This window comes from Parasteatoda tepidariorum, unplaced genomic scaffold, assembly GCF_043381705.1.
Source record: "Parasteatoda tepidariorum isolate YZ-2023 unplaced genomic scaffold, CAS_Ptep_4.0 HiC_scaffold_13, whole genome shotgun sequence".
Classification (NCBI taxonomy): Eukaryota; Metazoa; Arthropoda; class Arachnida; order Araneae; family Theridiidae; genus Parasteatoda; species Parasteatoda tepidariorum.
Window position 1 is genome coordinate 153,742 of NW_027261374.1, and position 13,523 is coordinate 167,264.

At 28.9% G+C, this 13,523-nt stretch overlaps 1 protein-coding gene across 1 annotated transcript in view; it reads right to left on the reverse strand.

Moving 5' to 3' along the window:
• Window positions 1-1,202: 1,202 nt before the first annotated feature.
• The window catches only part of LOC107438888 (neurogenic locus Notch protein-like), a 60,207-nt gene continuing 47,886 nt past the window's right edge, over window positions 1,203-13,523 (reverse strand). Inside the window, exons 14-23 of the mRNA XM_043053592.2 lie at window positions 13,009-13,155; window positions 12,713-12,859; window positions 12,422-12,568; window positions 11,029-11,094; window positions 9,400-9,435; window positions 8,668-8,778; window positions 6,170-6,274; window positions 3,784-4,029; window positions 1,986-2,082; window positions 1,203-1,311 (exon numbers count right to left, since the gene is read on the reverse strand). Of these exons, the coding sequence (XP_042909526.1) occupies window positions 1,269-1,311; window positions 1,986-2,082; window positions 3,784-4,029; window positions 6,170-6,274; window positions 8,668-8,778; window positions 9,400-9,435; window positions 11,029-11,094; window positions 12,422-12,568; window positions 12,713-12,859; window positions 13,009-13,155 (1,145 nt within the window). The 3' untranslated portion in view covers window positions 1,203-1,268. The remainder of the gene's footprint in view (window positions 1,312-1,985; window positions 2,083-3,783; window positions 4,030-6,169; window positions 6,275-8,667; window positions 8,779-9,399; window positions 9,436-11,028; window positions 11,095-12,421; window positions 12,569-12,712; window positions 12,860-13,008; window positions 13,156-13,523) is intronic.

Below are 13,523 nucleotides of genomic sequence, written 5' to 3' on the forward strand. Positions count from 1 at the left end.
GATGAGCTTTTTTATCTCGTAATGTGTGTTTTAAAATTGACGCAAGAGGAAATTGGTGTTTGCGAAAATGGACACAGCTCAAAATTTATGCTTAAGAAAATAGACACAGCGACAAATGTGTGTGAAATTTTAATGTTCAATCAAATTTCACACTTTCTCTTCTATACTTTTTTACTTCAGAGTGTAGCTAAGTCCCGGACATCAGGGTTAAGTTTAGCTGAAGATATTACAGATGTTCTTTTTTGGAACATTAAACGCTTAAGTGGTTTTGAAAAATTGGAATTCGATCAACATCAATTTAATAACTATATTTTAAGTTTATAGAACCCACACGAGATGGACGATTTTAAACTATTGAGTTTTAATATGTTTTCAAAAAATATTAATTAAAAAAGTACTAAGTGATTTAGGCAACTGGACAACATCACATAATCAATGATTTTGAAAGCAAGAGTTTATTTTTTAATGAGAGAACAATTTTCATAAAAGAAGTTTCAAATGTTCCAATTTCTTAGACGCTCATTTTGAACTGCTCCATATTTAGTGAAGCATTTCGAGTCGTATCCATTTTCTTATATTCGTATTTTCGCTGCGTCCATTTCATAAAAGACGCATTTTGTGCTGTGTTCATTTCATAAAAGACGCATTTTGAGCTGTGTTCATTTCATAAAAGACGCATTTTGAGCTGTGTCCATAATAAGCAGCTCATCGATGGTATAATACACAATACGACAATATAAAAAAAACTTTATACTTCAAAGTAAACTAAATATTTCAACTATCAATCAATGTATCTTTAGTTAATAATTTAGATATGATAATTTTAAAAGATGCAATTTAATGTTAGAGGCATAAAAATCAAAATTAATGATAAAATTTTTTAACGATAATATTTTTTAACTGTTGTTTTTCAATAAAAAAAAAAAACATAAGTAGAAAAGCATTGAGCCCATGTGAGAGCGCGTCACGAAGATGCGCCCTGAGTAATTGCGTGATTAAAACCCGCTACTTTCACACGCAAAAAGCGTTTCTTCTAATGATAAAACCACCATGCCGGAAGGTCTATACGACTTTATATTACATTTATCCTTTTAGCTGAAGGCAATATTTTACAGTTTTATGAAATTTAAGTTAGGTATGTTTGCATTGCTTAGGATTTCAAAGAAATATTTGTAAGACACTTAAAAGATTAAACATTAGTTAAAAAATTGTTATTTATTTACAATAAATAGTGTCAATATAAAATTGCTCATAATATTCATAGTCCTCTAAGGTGACTTGCCATTTAAGCTTTCCAACTTCTTCCTAAATCTGAAAATGCAAAAATATTACGATTAGAATTTAAAGCAGCTGAAGTTTTTTTTTAAAAAATTAATTATAATTATAATCTTGAAATTAATTATGCAGTGTAATATTAAATTTTTCAGTCAAAAATTGATCAATTAAAAAATAAATCAACATTCTAGGATATATAATTGTTTGTTTAAATTAAAAGCAATGCTTTATCGAAAGAAAGAACTTTCCTTCCCCTAATTTCGTAATAGATTAACTGAATAATAATTGTTTTCAGTTAAAAAATTATTCCTAGTTAACAGGCATAAATTAGTTCCCAAAATAAGGAATAAAGTTGTATCAAAATATATGATTTGGGTGAATAAAGTAAAAAGTACGAGTAATTTTACTTATTATTCAAATTTTATTTTGAAATGTCCTTTCTAAGACTTAATATTCTTAACTCCCAGTTTGCAAAATGCAAAAAAAAAATAATAATAAAAAAAATAAATAAAATACTGTAAAGAAAACATAGTTGTTTTTTTGTTTAGTCTCTTAAATCAATAGATAATATGTAATTTTTTTCATTTAATTTATGTAAAAATAATCACAAGCGACTTAATGTGAAGAATTCATTTAAATTAAATATCGTTCCTCTTTTTAGTTATTTATGAAAACTTTTTATATAGGGTTTTAAAATGATTATAACTTACTTTTTTAGCAAAATGATTAAGATCACTATTGACAATAGAAGTAATACTGTTGATAAGCACAAAATTATAAAGAAGATAGACGTGATTTCGAATTTATCTGAAACGAATAAATAGTGAAAAAGTTAAATTGAGTAAGAATAATAAATAAATAATGACAATTCTCTACAATATCTTACACAATTTTACATTTTGAAGAAATTAATTCCACATAAAGACATTTTTACAGAATAGCTATTCTTCATTTGACATTTTTAGAATTTGAAACATGTAAAAACGATGACTTGGAATTATACGCATGTAAGAGTTGGAGAAAATTGTGTAAGCACTGCAAGCAAACTCGATACAAACAATCTTTCTTTTAAGACAAAATTTTTCGGAAGATTATAAATGGTAAAACCCTTGGCACAATTTGAAAATTCATTATAGACGCTTTTAGAAATGATATAATTTTTTCCCATGCAGAATTTACATCGATCTAACTTAATGAATGCATGAAGTTAAACGCTTTTAATTTCTCTTTCAATACCATCACACGGAATTTTCATTCTAAAATTACGGTAAAATAATTGATAGCTGTCTGCTCGTCCAATTAAGCGTAAAACTTACGGGGTATTACTTTAAGAAGCATTTTTTACCTTTGCGGTTTTGAAACAGTTTACGAATAATTTGATTTGAACCGTAAGAAAGAAATTTAACTGGATATTGGAGTTAGGTTTTTTGCTATTCAATGGACATTGAAGTTAGGTTATGGTTAAGTTTTATTAACTGAATCTTGCAGGCGGTGAAATTAGTTCTTCTAGCTGTTTTACCTATTGTAAGACATGAGAAATATTATACTTTTTTGTGTTCAGCTTTAATGTGCTACCATTCATGCGTTAATGATATCGTATGATAATATGTAATGTAAGTTAATCATGCTCCAACAGGCCAGTGTCACAAATTGGGGGGTGTAAGACACTGGAATCCCAGCATGCATATTGCGGTGCCAACGCTGAAACTCGATACCGCGTTCTGTTGTCATGAGATTGACAGATTTGCCTTTTTGGCTAAAATATGTACCCAACTGCAGGGAACTAAGTGACTTCATTAGGTGGGTCTAGTTGGTGTGATAATGTTCTGGTTGTTTAATCATATTAGTTGGAAGCAGTTAATTAACGATTTTTCTCACAGTTAACATATTGAATGCTATCTTATTTATAGTTATTTGACTGTTTTGTTTAAATATGGTGAAATAAAAATTTTATAAATTGTTATTTAACAGAGAAATTTCTAGCAGTGTATAATTAAAAAAACAAAACATTCTTATAAAAAAAATTGTAATCTTATAGAATGATATCGAAATTGATGGTATTAAAATTAGAAAAAGTTATTAATTTCCTGTTTTTATTTCGATCACTCCATTTTTTTAGGGGTAAAGTAACATTTATGAAAATTGTGAGTATGATCTATTAAATTGTGCCGACACTTTTACCGAAATATTTGCGGCTAAAAGAAAGTTTGTTTTCATAAATTTAGTATGCAAGTGTTTTCATAATTTAGCTCAATCCCCCTGTGTAATGCCAACATTTGGTAAAATGACGGTAACTCTTTAATAAAAGATTCAATAGTGCAATCTCATGAAAACATTCTCTTACTTCTGAATTACATTTTTATTTCATATATTTCGCAAAATTTAAAGCTATTAACTTTTTAATAAAAGATTCAATAGTGCAATCTCATAAAAACATTATCTTACTTCTGAATTACATTTTTATTTCATATATTTAACGAAATTCAAAGCTAATATTCAATTATTTACCTTCACATCTTTTTAAATCTTCGTTGAAAATCTTGTTTGGAGGGCACATGCAGAATCCTTGTTTAATGGAGTGAATGTAGTGGCAAACTGCTCCAATGCTATTGCAAGCACCATTCATACTTTCACATATTTCATTGATTTCACATCGGTCTCCTGTATAAGGTGAAATGCATTTACAGAAGGATTCATGTCCATCTGATGAACATTTCCCTCCGTTTAAACAGTCTGCACTACTTCTGCATATTTCTGAAAACAAGCCCTGATTATTATGGAATGAGAAAAATGTAAGGACAATAAAAATATAACCAAAAATTCTCTTTTGAATGTTTCAAAACAAACATATGCCTCCTTATTTTTCTATTAAAATATAATGTATTAAAATCTTTTATTTATTTTTTATAAACGTCTTAAGACATCTTCTTTCTAATTATTGAGGTGTCATACAGTTTGATACTTCTCCGTTTCTCGCACGATTCGTGTAAAAAAAAAGTTCGTTCTTGATGTCAGATTTATTTAATTTTGGTATTGTGGTAATAAGTGCTATAGTAATAGGGACTTTCCCAAGTACGCTGTCACTTTGTTAATTAAGCCTTGTTAGTTACGATATTTTAGGCTGTTTCTATAGGATATATTTGTTATTTTCAAATATGTTGCATTTTTAATAGTCAAAGATCTTAAAGTTTTCCAAGGATATCTTCTATTCTGTTACCAAAATTATTGTATTAATTTATTCGATTTAATTTTGCAAAAATGGGACCCATTTCACTCCAGATTGTTTACTTTTAGAAAAGGTTGCCATTTAAAAAATTATCAATATATGTGATATGTTCAATATGTGTGGTATATATGTAAGTCAATATGTGTGGTATCAATATGTGTGGTATATATGTGGTAGCTTTGACAATGTACGAAGGTTTTAATCACTTTCCCATCTGTTCCTTGCATAAATATTTAAAATTTAATGTCGTAATGTTGATTTGATATTTTTTTTAAATAAGATTAAATTACGTTTTTCAGATTTAAATAAATATTTTTTTTTTCCGAAATGAACTTTTCCAAATAAATTAACTTTCAGTTACTTCTTAACTCTGTTATCATGTTAATGGTAACTTTATATATAAAAATATGTTTACTCTCTCTTAATTTAGAATTTAATACTTATTGAGTTCACCATAAAATACAGGCAAATATCAAAATTTATATGAAGAAAATTCAGTGATTTGTAATGCAAAATATTTCGAAATTTAGCTTGAGTAATAGTCTTTCCCTTTTTACCTTTTTGTTCCTTTTATTACAAACCATTTATTTAGCTTTCTTTCCTTATATAATTCACTATATTAACAAAAAGTAATTTTAGTGATTACAGAATAAATAATAAATTTGACTTAAGCTTAAGTTTTTTGCTGCTTCTGGTAATTTATTTCTTATTCAAATACTTTTGAGAATAGGTAACAGAGGAGAACATAGTTTTCATTTATATAGTTTTCAGTTACAAAGTTTTATTTGTTTTATTTTTATTTTATGTTCGGAATCAAAAATAGCTTTGCTTTTTTAAATTTCACATACAAGAAACGTTCTAACGGCAACTGCCATTTTTATAAGTAGTAATTTAAAAATTTGTTTAATAATTTTTTTCAAAAAATTGTCTATTTATTTCTTTTTTAGAAAGTGACTTTTTTTAAAACTGCAAATTAATCATTTTTATTAATAATTAAAATTCAATAAATTATGAATGATATAATAACTGAGTTTTTAATTCTTTTTCATATTAATTAGATCAGAGTTCATTTTTCTTACTAAAGCTTAATCGTTCACTTGGATATCAGTGTTTCAGTTAAAATTATGCGGGTTACCAGTACCAAACCTATGCTATCACTTTTTTTATAGTTGGCTGCAAAATACAATTTCTACAAGAAAATTTTGTTTTTATAGTGGTGTCCTCTGTCCTCTGTTGACAAGGATAGGAGAGATTTTCAAAACGAATTGAAGTGACAGCAAAACCACTAAATAAAACTTTCCCTGAAATGTTTCTTAGTTTCTGATTGTACGATTTCAAATTTACATCACATAGCTATATTTAAGTGCTCATAAAAAATTGCTTATTTCGACTGAAACATATTTTATTTAGAAACTCAAATGCAATTTTTCACACCATATGATTGTTCTAAATTGCTTAAAGCTGTATTAAATAAAAATAATTTATATTATTTATGTTAACAGTTCTACTCTTGAAAATGGCATTGACTTTTTTCCTTATCTTATAAAATATATCCTTACTAAAAGCATTGTGATAGGTGAATGGTCTTTATAATACCAAAAATGTTACTGTAAATATCTATTTTTTTATCTTCTTAATTCATTATCTACAGTACTTATTTTCCTTTACTTGAGCAAGTTCCATTTCTTTGAGCAAATCCATCACGACAAATGCAAATATTTCGTTCGCTTCTGTCAAAGAAACAAGACGCCGTGTTTCTGCCACAGTGACATTCTGAAAAAAAAATTAAAATACGTAAGTATTTTGTTAACAATTTTTAGAGTCATTTTGTCCTCTTTTCATCTGATTAACGTCTTTCTCTAAACTAGATCGACACTACCCTCGCGTAAATAAAAACTGGTTGGCTGGAAATTGCTTTACGATGATCTATTTAAGAGAGGGAGTGTTACAATATCTTTCTAGAGGGCCATGGTAGCTCAGGGGATAAGATCGGTGAGCTTTTGATGAGGTTTTCCGGGTTCGAATGCCAGCAAATGCCGGTCGATATGAACTCCCCACCAGGTTCGCACAAACCACAATGCTGGTATAAAATATTCTCAATCGTTGACACATCATGACACCCCTTTCCGTCAGCCTAACCATGGGAGGTTTTTCTGGTTTTCACTCCATGTAACGCAATTCCGGCATAGTCCCATCAAAAATTTCTCCACGAAGGTAAGTTTTTCCCAATACTTAATCCAGTAGTTCCCTTTTCTTCTTGATTGGGTTTAAAATTGAAAACTTTGGAGTTGTGAACATTGGTTTTCATACACTCAAAATTGGGTCAGCTGTTCAACGTCGAATTTATGCGCAAGTAATATTAAAATTGGAATGTATGGATAAAAAGTAAAGGTGTATGTAACGATATTCTAGATGTGGAAATAAAATTTACGATGTAACAAATATTATACAAAAATTATATAAATGAGATTAAAATACGATATTATAAATTAATGATGTTAAAAATTATATTAAGAAAATGCATTACATTAAATAATTATATTCTATAAGTGGAAATATAATTCCCCTTCTCACAACATAAAAGAAAATGACTAAATTTAATCTTTTTTACATTTAAAGATTTATCAGTCTCAAATAATTGCTTATTATACTTAAAATATTTATATATTTAGCTATCTAAATTATATTGCAGGTAATAGTATTTGTGCAATAGCTTAAAAAGTCTTTAGAAAGTATTCAAGTGATTCGACTTAGGAAACCAGCTGCGTTATTCGTAGCCCCAGCTTCCTAAATCATACCCTCCTTGAAAAATTGGATATGATCAAATAAATATACAGTTAGAATCATAAAAAAACAGTCAAATAAACAAAAATAACATGATATTCAAACTGTTAACTGTAAGAGAAAACGTTTATAAATTGCTTTCATCTAATATGGTTAAACATTTAGAGTTTTATTGCACCAACTAGACCCACTTAATGAAGACACTTAGTTCCTAGTAGATGAGTATCTATTACAGACGAGAATGTTATTCTGTCAATCTCATAACTGACAGAACTGGAGTTCGAATCCTAGGTTTGACTCTGCAATATTTCCTCCATTCCTCGTAACATCAAGAGTTTCCAGTGTTGAGAACTCTCTAATTTGTTACCCTGGGCTATTACAACACGATACTCATGCGTAGATGACAACACCATAAATCTGTTAAATTACCTCCCATATCCAGTTAAATTTCTTTATTACGGTTTTAAAGTCACGCTAATTGTAAATGGTTAAAAAAAACTTAGAATTCTGTATCCATGGTTTGTTAACCGTACTAGTAGTAAAGGGTTTTAAAAACCGGAAAAGTGAAAAGAAGAGTCTTTACCGTAAACTTTAAGGTTAATTGGATGGGTTGACTGCTTTAGATTTTTTTACCGTAATTTAGAACAAAATTTCCAACAATGTTGATAATTCCGGTTTGGATGCTTGTTTGCTAACTTTATTATTTCGAAACAAATTCTTTCTTCTTTGGTATGGGAATCATGATCTTTTAAAACCTTCAATGGTGGGAAGGCCTTGGATCAGATTCTAAAATTAAATCCATAGAAGAAGTATGTTATGTGGGCTAGGAGTTTCATCACTTAGATTTGATTAATTCGTGTCCAGTATAATATTTTCTCCTATAAAAAGTTTGTTTCATTGGAGACTTATAAATCAAGGAACCACACCAAAACATGTAAATTCCTGAAGAAATTTTCAGTTGTTACAATCCTATTATAAGCTTAACAACTATAAACTAAAATTTTCAAACATATTTAACTGGAACTAGAAATTATTGAATTTATATGGCAGACATGGGGCCTAGAATTGGCTTCGAAATTTTACCACAATGACATGGGAAACGAGAGTTATAATTTTGGCGTCGCGTTTTGAACTTCGCTTTGGCTTAAAATATCATAATCTACATTTTATTAAAAGTCAGCTTTTGCAAAAATACAGCTCTGCATTAATTGGTTCTTCTATAGCTTTAGACAGCAAACTTTTTAAAGTATACATACACATGCAACTTGTTTTTATCAACACCTCTAATTTGCTAAAATTTTATTTCTCATTTTTTTTTAATTGTAAAACAAATTATACTTCTCATGACAAGCCAAAACAAGTTAAAAGTTAATTATAATCACCTGAACAAACATTCTCCAATTGAGCGTAACCTGGAAAGCAGCTGCAATGTTGTGCCCCTTTCTCATTCCATTGGCATGAATAGGAATTGTCACCACAATCACATTTTTTTCCTTAAAATATTAAAATAAAATATGAACTAAAGATAATAAATAATATCATACTATGCTTTTACTAAAGGTAAAAATATTTTACAAATTATATAAGGTATTAAACGGAAGCACCTGTCCATTCAAAATAAATTAAAATACATTGCAACATTTAAATTTTAAAACGGTTCAATACATTGTAACACTTAAATCTTAAAACGGTTCAACCAGAAATGTTTCAATATCCACTAAAACTTTTACGATATTTCGGATCAGCGAGTCTTAATGTTTTTAACATTGAAGTCATTAAAAAAAATTAATGATTAAAGTGTAGGTAATTTAGAGCTTAAGGAAATGTGTATTGTAACAAGAATTGAGAATCATATTAGTTCAAAAATTGATTTTCGAGTAGATAAAAATGAATAAAAAATGATTAAGATATCAAAACGTGCCATAAAAAGGTAGGAACTATGCTGGAACAAAAACATCAATTTTTTAAAATTAAAAAAAAATCAAAAACTTATAAATTCAATAAATAAGTTTAAATAAATAATAAGAAAAGAAAAGACAAACGAGAAAATAATACTAAGAAGAATAAATAAAATAATTTCAATGAGACTGATTTAATGACAGTAACAAACCTACTTTGAACTTCTGTTGTTGATATTTCTGTCGTCGATGCTATAAAAAAAAACATTTTATTAGCTAATATATATTAATACAGTATGAATAAATATGGATAAACTATTGTAACGATTTTTGTGTCGTACAAGGAGCTATAACACTGAAGTTTGTGGTATAAATCACTTTTAATACATTTATAAACTGCAATTTCAGAACCTAGTCATGATTGGAAAATATAAGTTTGTTTTGTACAAATTTTGTATTTTGTCTTAGTCATTCTTTAAAATCTGAATTTTCTCGGTCTGCATGGTTGAACCATGCCTTCCTAGCTTCTAAAAACACGCTTTAATAAAAAATTTTAGATTTATTCTCACTGTGGATGTTTAAGCTTTCAGAGAATTTTAACAGAAGTAGAACATATAATTTATTTGGGTAGAATTTCAAATGAATAAAAGTAATTTAAGAAAATGACACCAAATCTAGGTGCACGAAAACTTAAGTAATTTTAAATATTTCAGAATTTAATTATACTGAAAATATATCATTTTTCTTTCGACTTAGTAGGATCGGTAGGAAATTTTTTGAATCTATATTTATTTAATATTTAAGAATAAATACAATCAAGAACATGTGAGCCGTGATGGTGCAGGGGATAGAACGTACCCTTTCCAATGAAGTGAACCGGGTTCAAATCCAAGCGATGGCTGGTTGATACGAATATCGCATTTGAATTGCACCTACCACAGTGCTGACGTAAAATATCCTCAGTGGCAGACGGATCATGGTTCAGAGTCCCCTTGGTGTCAGGTTAATCATGGGAGGTTTTCGCACTTTTCTTTTCTGTGTAAAGCAATTGCGGATTAGTTCCATCAAAAAGTCCTCCACGAAAGCAAATTTCTCTCAATACCTGCTTCAAAAGCTCCCTTGTCTTCTGGGTTGGGTTCAAAATTACAAACCTACAGAGTTGAACATTAGTGGTCGTAAACCCAGAATACGGGTCTGCTGTTCAATGACGGTTATATAAAAAAATAAAAAAATAAAAAAAATCAAGAGCATGCAGGTCTACTTATGTGCACCGGCGAAATCCATGACAACATAGTAAACAAATGAATTCTCATAGTATTATGTACTCAGAGATGAACTTACAGTATGATATAATACTCATAGTATTGCATCTTACGGAATGTAAATAAAAATACATTTCTGTGTTCGGGATGCATCATGGTAACACATCATTACAAAGGAAAGGAAATAAAAATAAAAAATGACAGAATGTAACTATGTAAATAAAAATACATTTCTGTGTTCGGGATGCATCATGGTAACACATCATTACAAAGGAAAGGAAATAGAAATAAAAAATGACGGAATGTAACTTACGGAATGTAAATAAAAAATACATTTCTGTGTTCGGGATGCATCATGGTAACACATCATTACAAAGGAAAGGAAATAAAAACAAAAAATGTTAGAAACGAATCAGGATCTTTCTAAATTGAGAACTTCGGATAGTAGAGGTTTTTAAGTAAATAAAATTTGGTAATTGCGTTTTTTCTGTTATAAGTATTTAAGCAAACTAAATTGTTTAAAATAAAATATTTTTTTAAGAAATTCGGATATTAATGTTATTAAATAAGATTATATACTTACAATTACTTATTGTTCTTGTCGAAGTGGGATCTGAACTAACACTTACTGTTGAAGACGACAAATAAGCTGAAAAAATTACGAATAAGCAATTATGAACTTAAAATGAAATATAATAACAAATATTTTACATTTTTTATATTCCAACAATCCAAAACTTTCTACCATAAATGAAGGAAGAATTTTTCAGTAAAAAGTTAAACTTCATGTTATTTTCGGCGTAGAACAATTTCTTAAGTAGACTTAAGTTGATTCAGGCAGACATTCAAATGGTAAAAAAAAAAGATGAATAATAAGTAATAAATAATGTTAAAAGTAGTTTCGCTGTTGTTAGGATAGTTTGCGGAGTGCTTGCGGTTTAGTAGTTTGCGGATTGCTTAAGTTTTCCAGCGATTTAAGCCTGAGATAAGCTTTCTGTTGATTTACGTATTAGTCTGGTTATTTTTTACAATACAATGTGTTCCATTTTTAGAATACCTGTCAAAAAAAAGTTAAAAAAGTGTAGACATTGGATATCGCAAACTATTCGAAGATGAACTTTACTGAAAGGAAAACCTTTTGAGGCACTTGGCAGAAAGAGAAGACTGAAACATCACGTAATAAAAAAAAATTTAAAAAAGTATTACAATGAACTTATTTATTGCCTGGATTTTATTATCTTTGGGAACACTGCATACATATGACCATTTCATAACTTCTACATTCCTCGATATTGAAACTTTAACCAAATAATTTAGCAATTTTTCTGTAAATAGAAAATAGGAATATAACGACAGTTTAACATCAGTTTCCGGTTAACCATGAAAGGTTTTGAGAGCTGAAAAATTAAAAAACGGTATACAGGATATTGAGAGAAAAACACCACTTTTCTGTATTGATAAGGATCATTATAAGTTTCATAAAAACTACTGTTTCGTCCGAGTAATTCTTAGTGTAGAGAGCAACCCGACACAAGTGGTAATAACCAGGACGGTTCGGTCTCTACTTTAACAGAGGAACACATTTTTGTTAATGAAGTTTTTCATGATCTTATGAATCTTATGAACACATTCATTATGAATATTTGTTAATTTTTCCTATTTTTGGAATTTTTTTTTCCTTCTTGTAATTATTGTTTCCCTACTTGTAAATATGTCTTGTACTTTTCTATACATTCAATTATTTGTTACTTATTACGACGGCAAAGTGCCATTCTTTTTTCTCAGCCTTGACATGTGCCATTATTTGTTGCATTTTATTTAATCTGTCTATTGTTTTTGCTTACGTTCTCATTACAGGATGATAGAGAAAAGGGCCATTATTGGCCTCAGGAGCCCAGCTACACCAAACAGTCCTGACCAGACTGTTTCGATTAAAATAAAATAAAAAAAATTTTAAAAATCATAAATGTTTTTACCGACGCATTTCTTGTTCTTAATTATATAACCAGGTCGGCACTCGCATCTGTATTTCGATACATCTTGTTCGTCATTAATGCATGTAAAGAATTCTCCTCTCTCCTGACATTCTTTATTTCCTCCGTTGTCTTCGCAACCAGTTAGAGCTAAAAAATTAAGAAACTGTATATAAAATATTGAGTGAAAAACACCAATTTTCTATATTGTTAAAGATCATTGTAAGTTTCATAAACACCACTGCTTCAATTAAAATAAAAGGAAAATTCTCTGAAAACCATAAATGATTTTACCGACGCATTTCCTGTTCTTAATTTTGTAACCTGGTTGGCACTCGCATCTGTATTTCGATACATCTTGTTCGTCATTAATGCATGTAAAGAATTCTCCTTTCTCCTGACATTCTTTGTTTCCTCCGTTGTCTTCGCAACCGGTTAGAGCTGAAAAATTAAGAAACTGTATATAAGATATTATTGGGTGAAAAACACCACTTTTCTGTATTGATAAAGATCATTGTAAGTTTCATAAAAACCACTGTTTCGATTAAAAGAAAAAGAAAATTCTCTGATAACCATAAATGATATTTTACCAACACATTTCCTGTTCTTAATTTTATAACCAGGTTGGCACTCGCATTTGTATTTCGATACATCTTGTTCGTCATTAATGCATGTAAAGAATTCTCCTTTCTCCTGACATTCTTTGTTTCCTCCGTCGTCTTCGCAACCAGTTTGAGCTGAAAAATTAAGAAACTGTATACAATTTATTATTGAGTGAAAAACACCACTTTTCTGCATAGACATTTTAATATATACAATTGCAATTTCTTGTTTTAACAAATCAAAACAAATAAAAATGCGCATAAAAGTGACAAAATACGGTTCAATTTTTGAATGAAAGATTCTACTCATGAACAAATACAATATATTTGTGTTAATTTTAATTTTCATAACATAAAAAATAATGGTTCAACTGTTTTTCACTGCATTCGTTGCATTTTTATGGACCTCATAACCTATAGTAAAATCCATATTTTAACAATACCATATAGTAAAATCTCTAAAAAATATATTATTCAGTCCCCAGTTTAAAGTTCATAAAAGT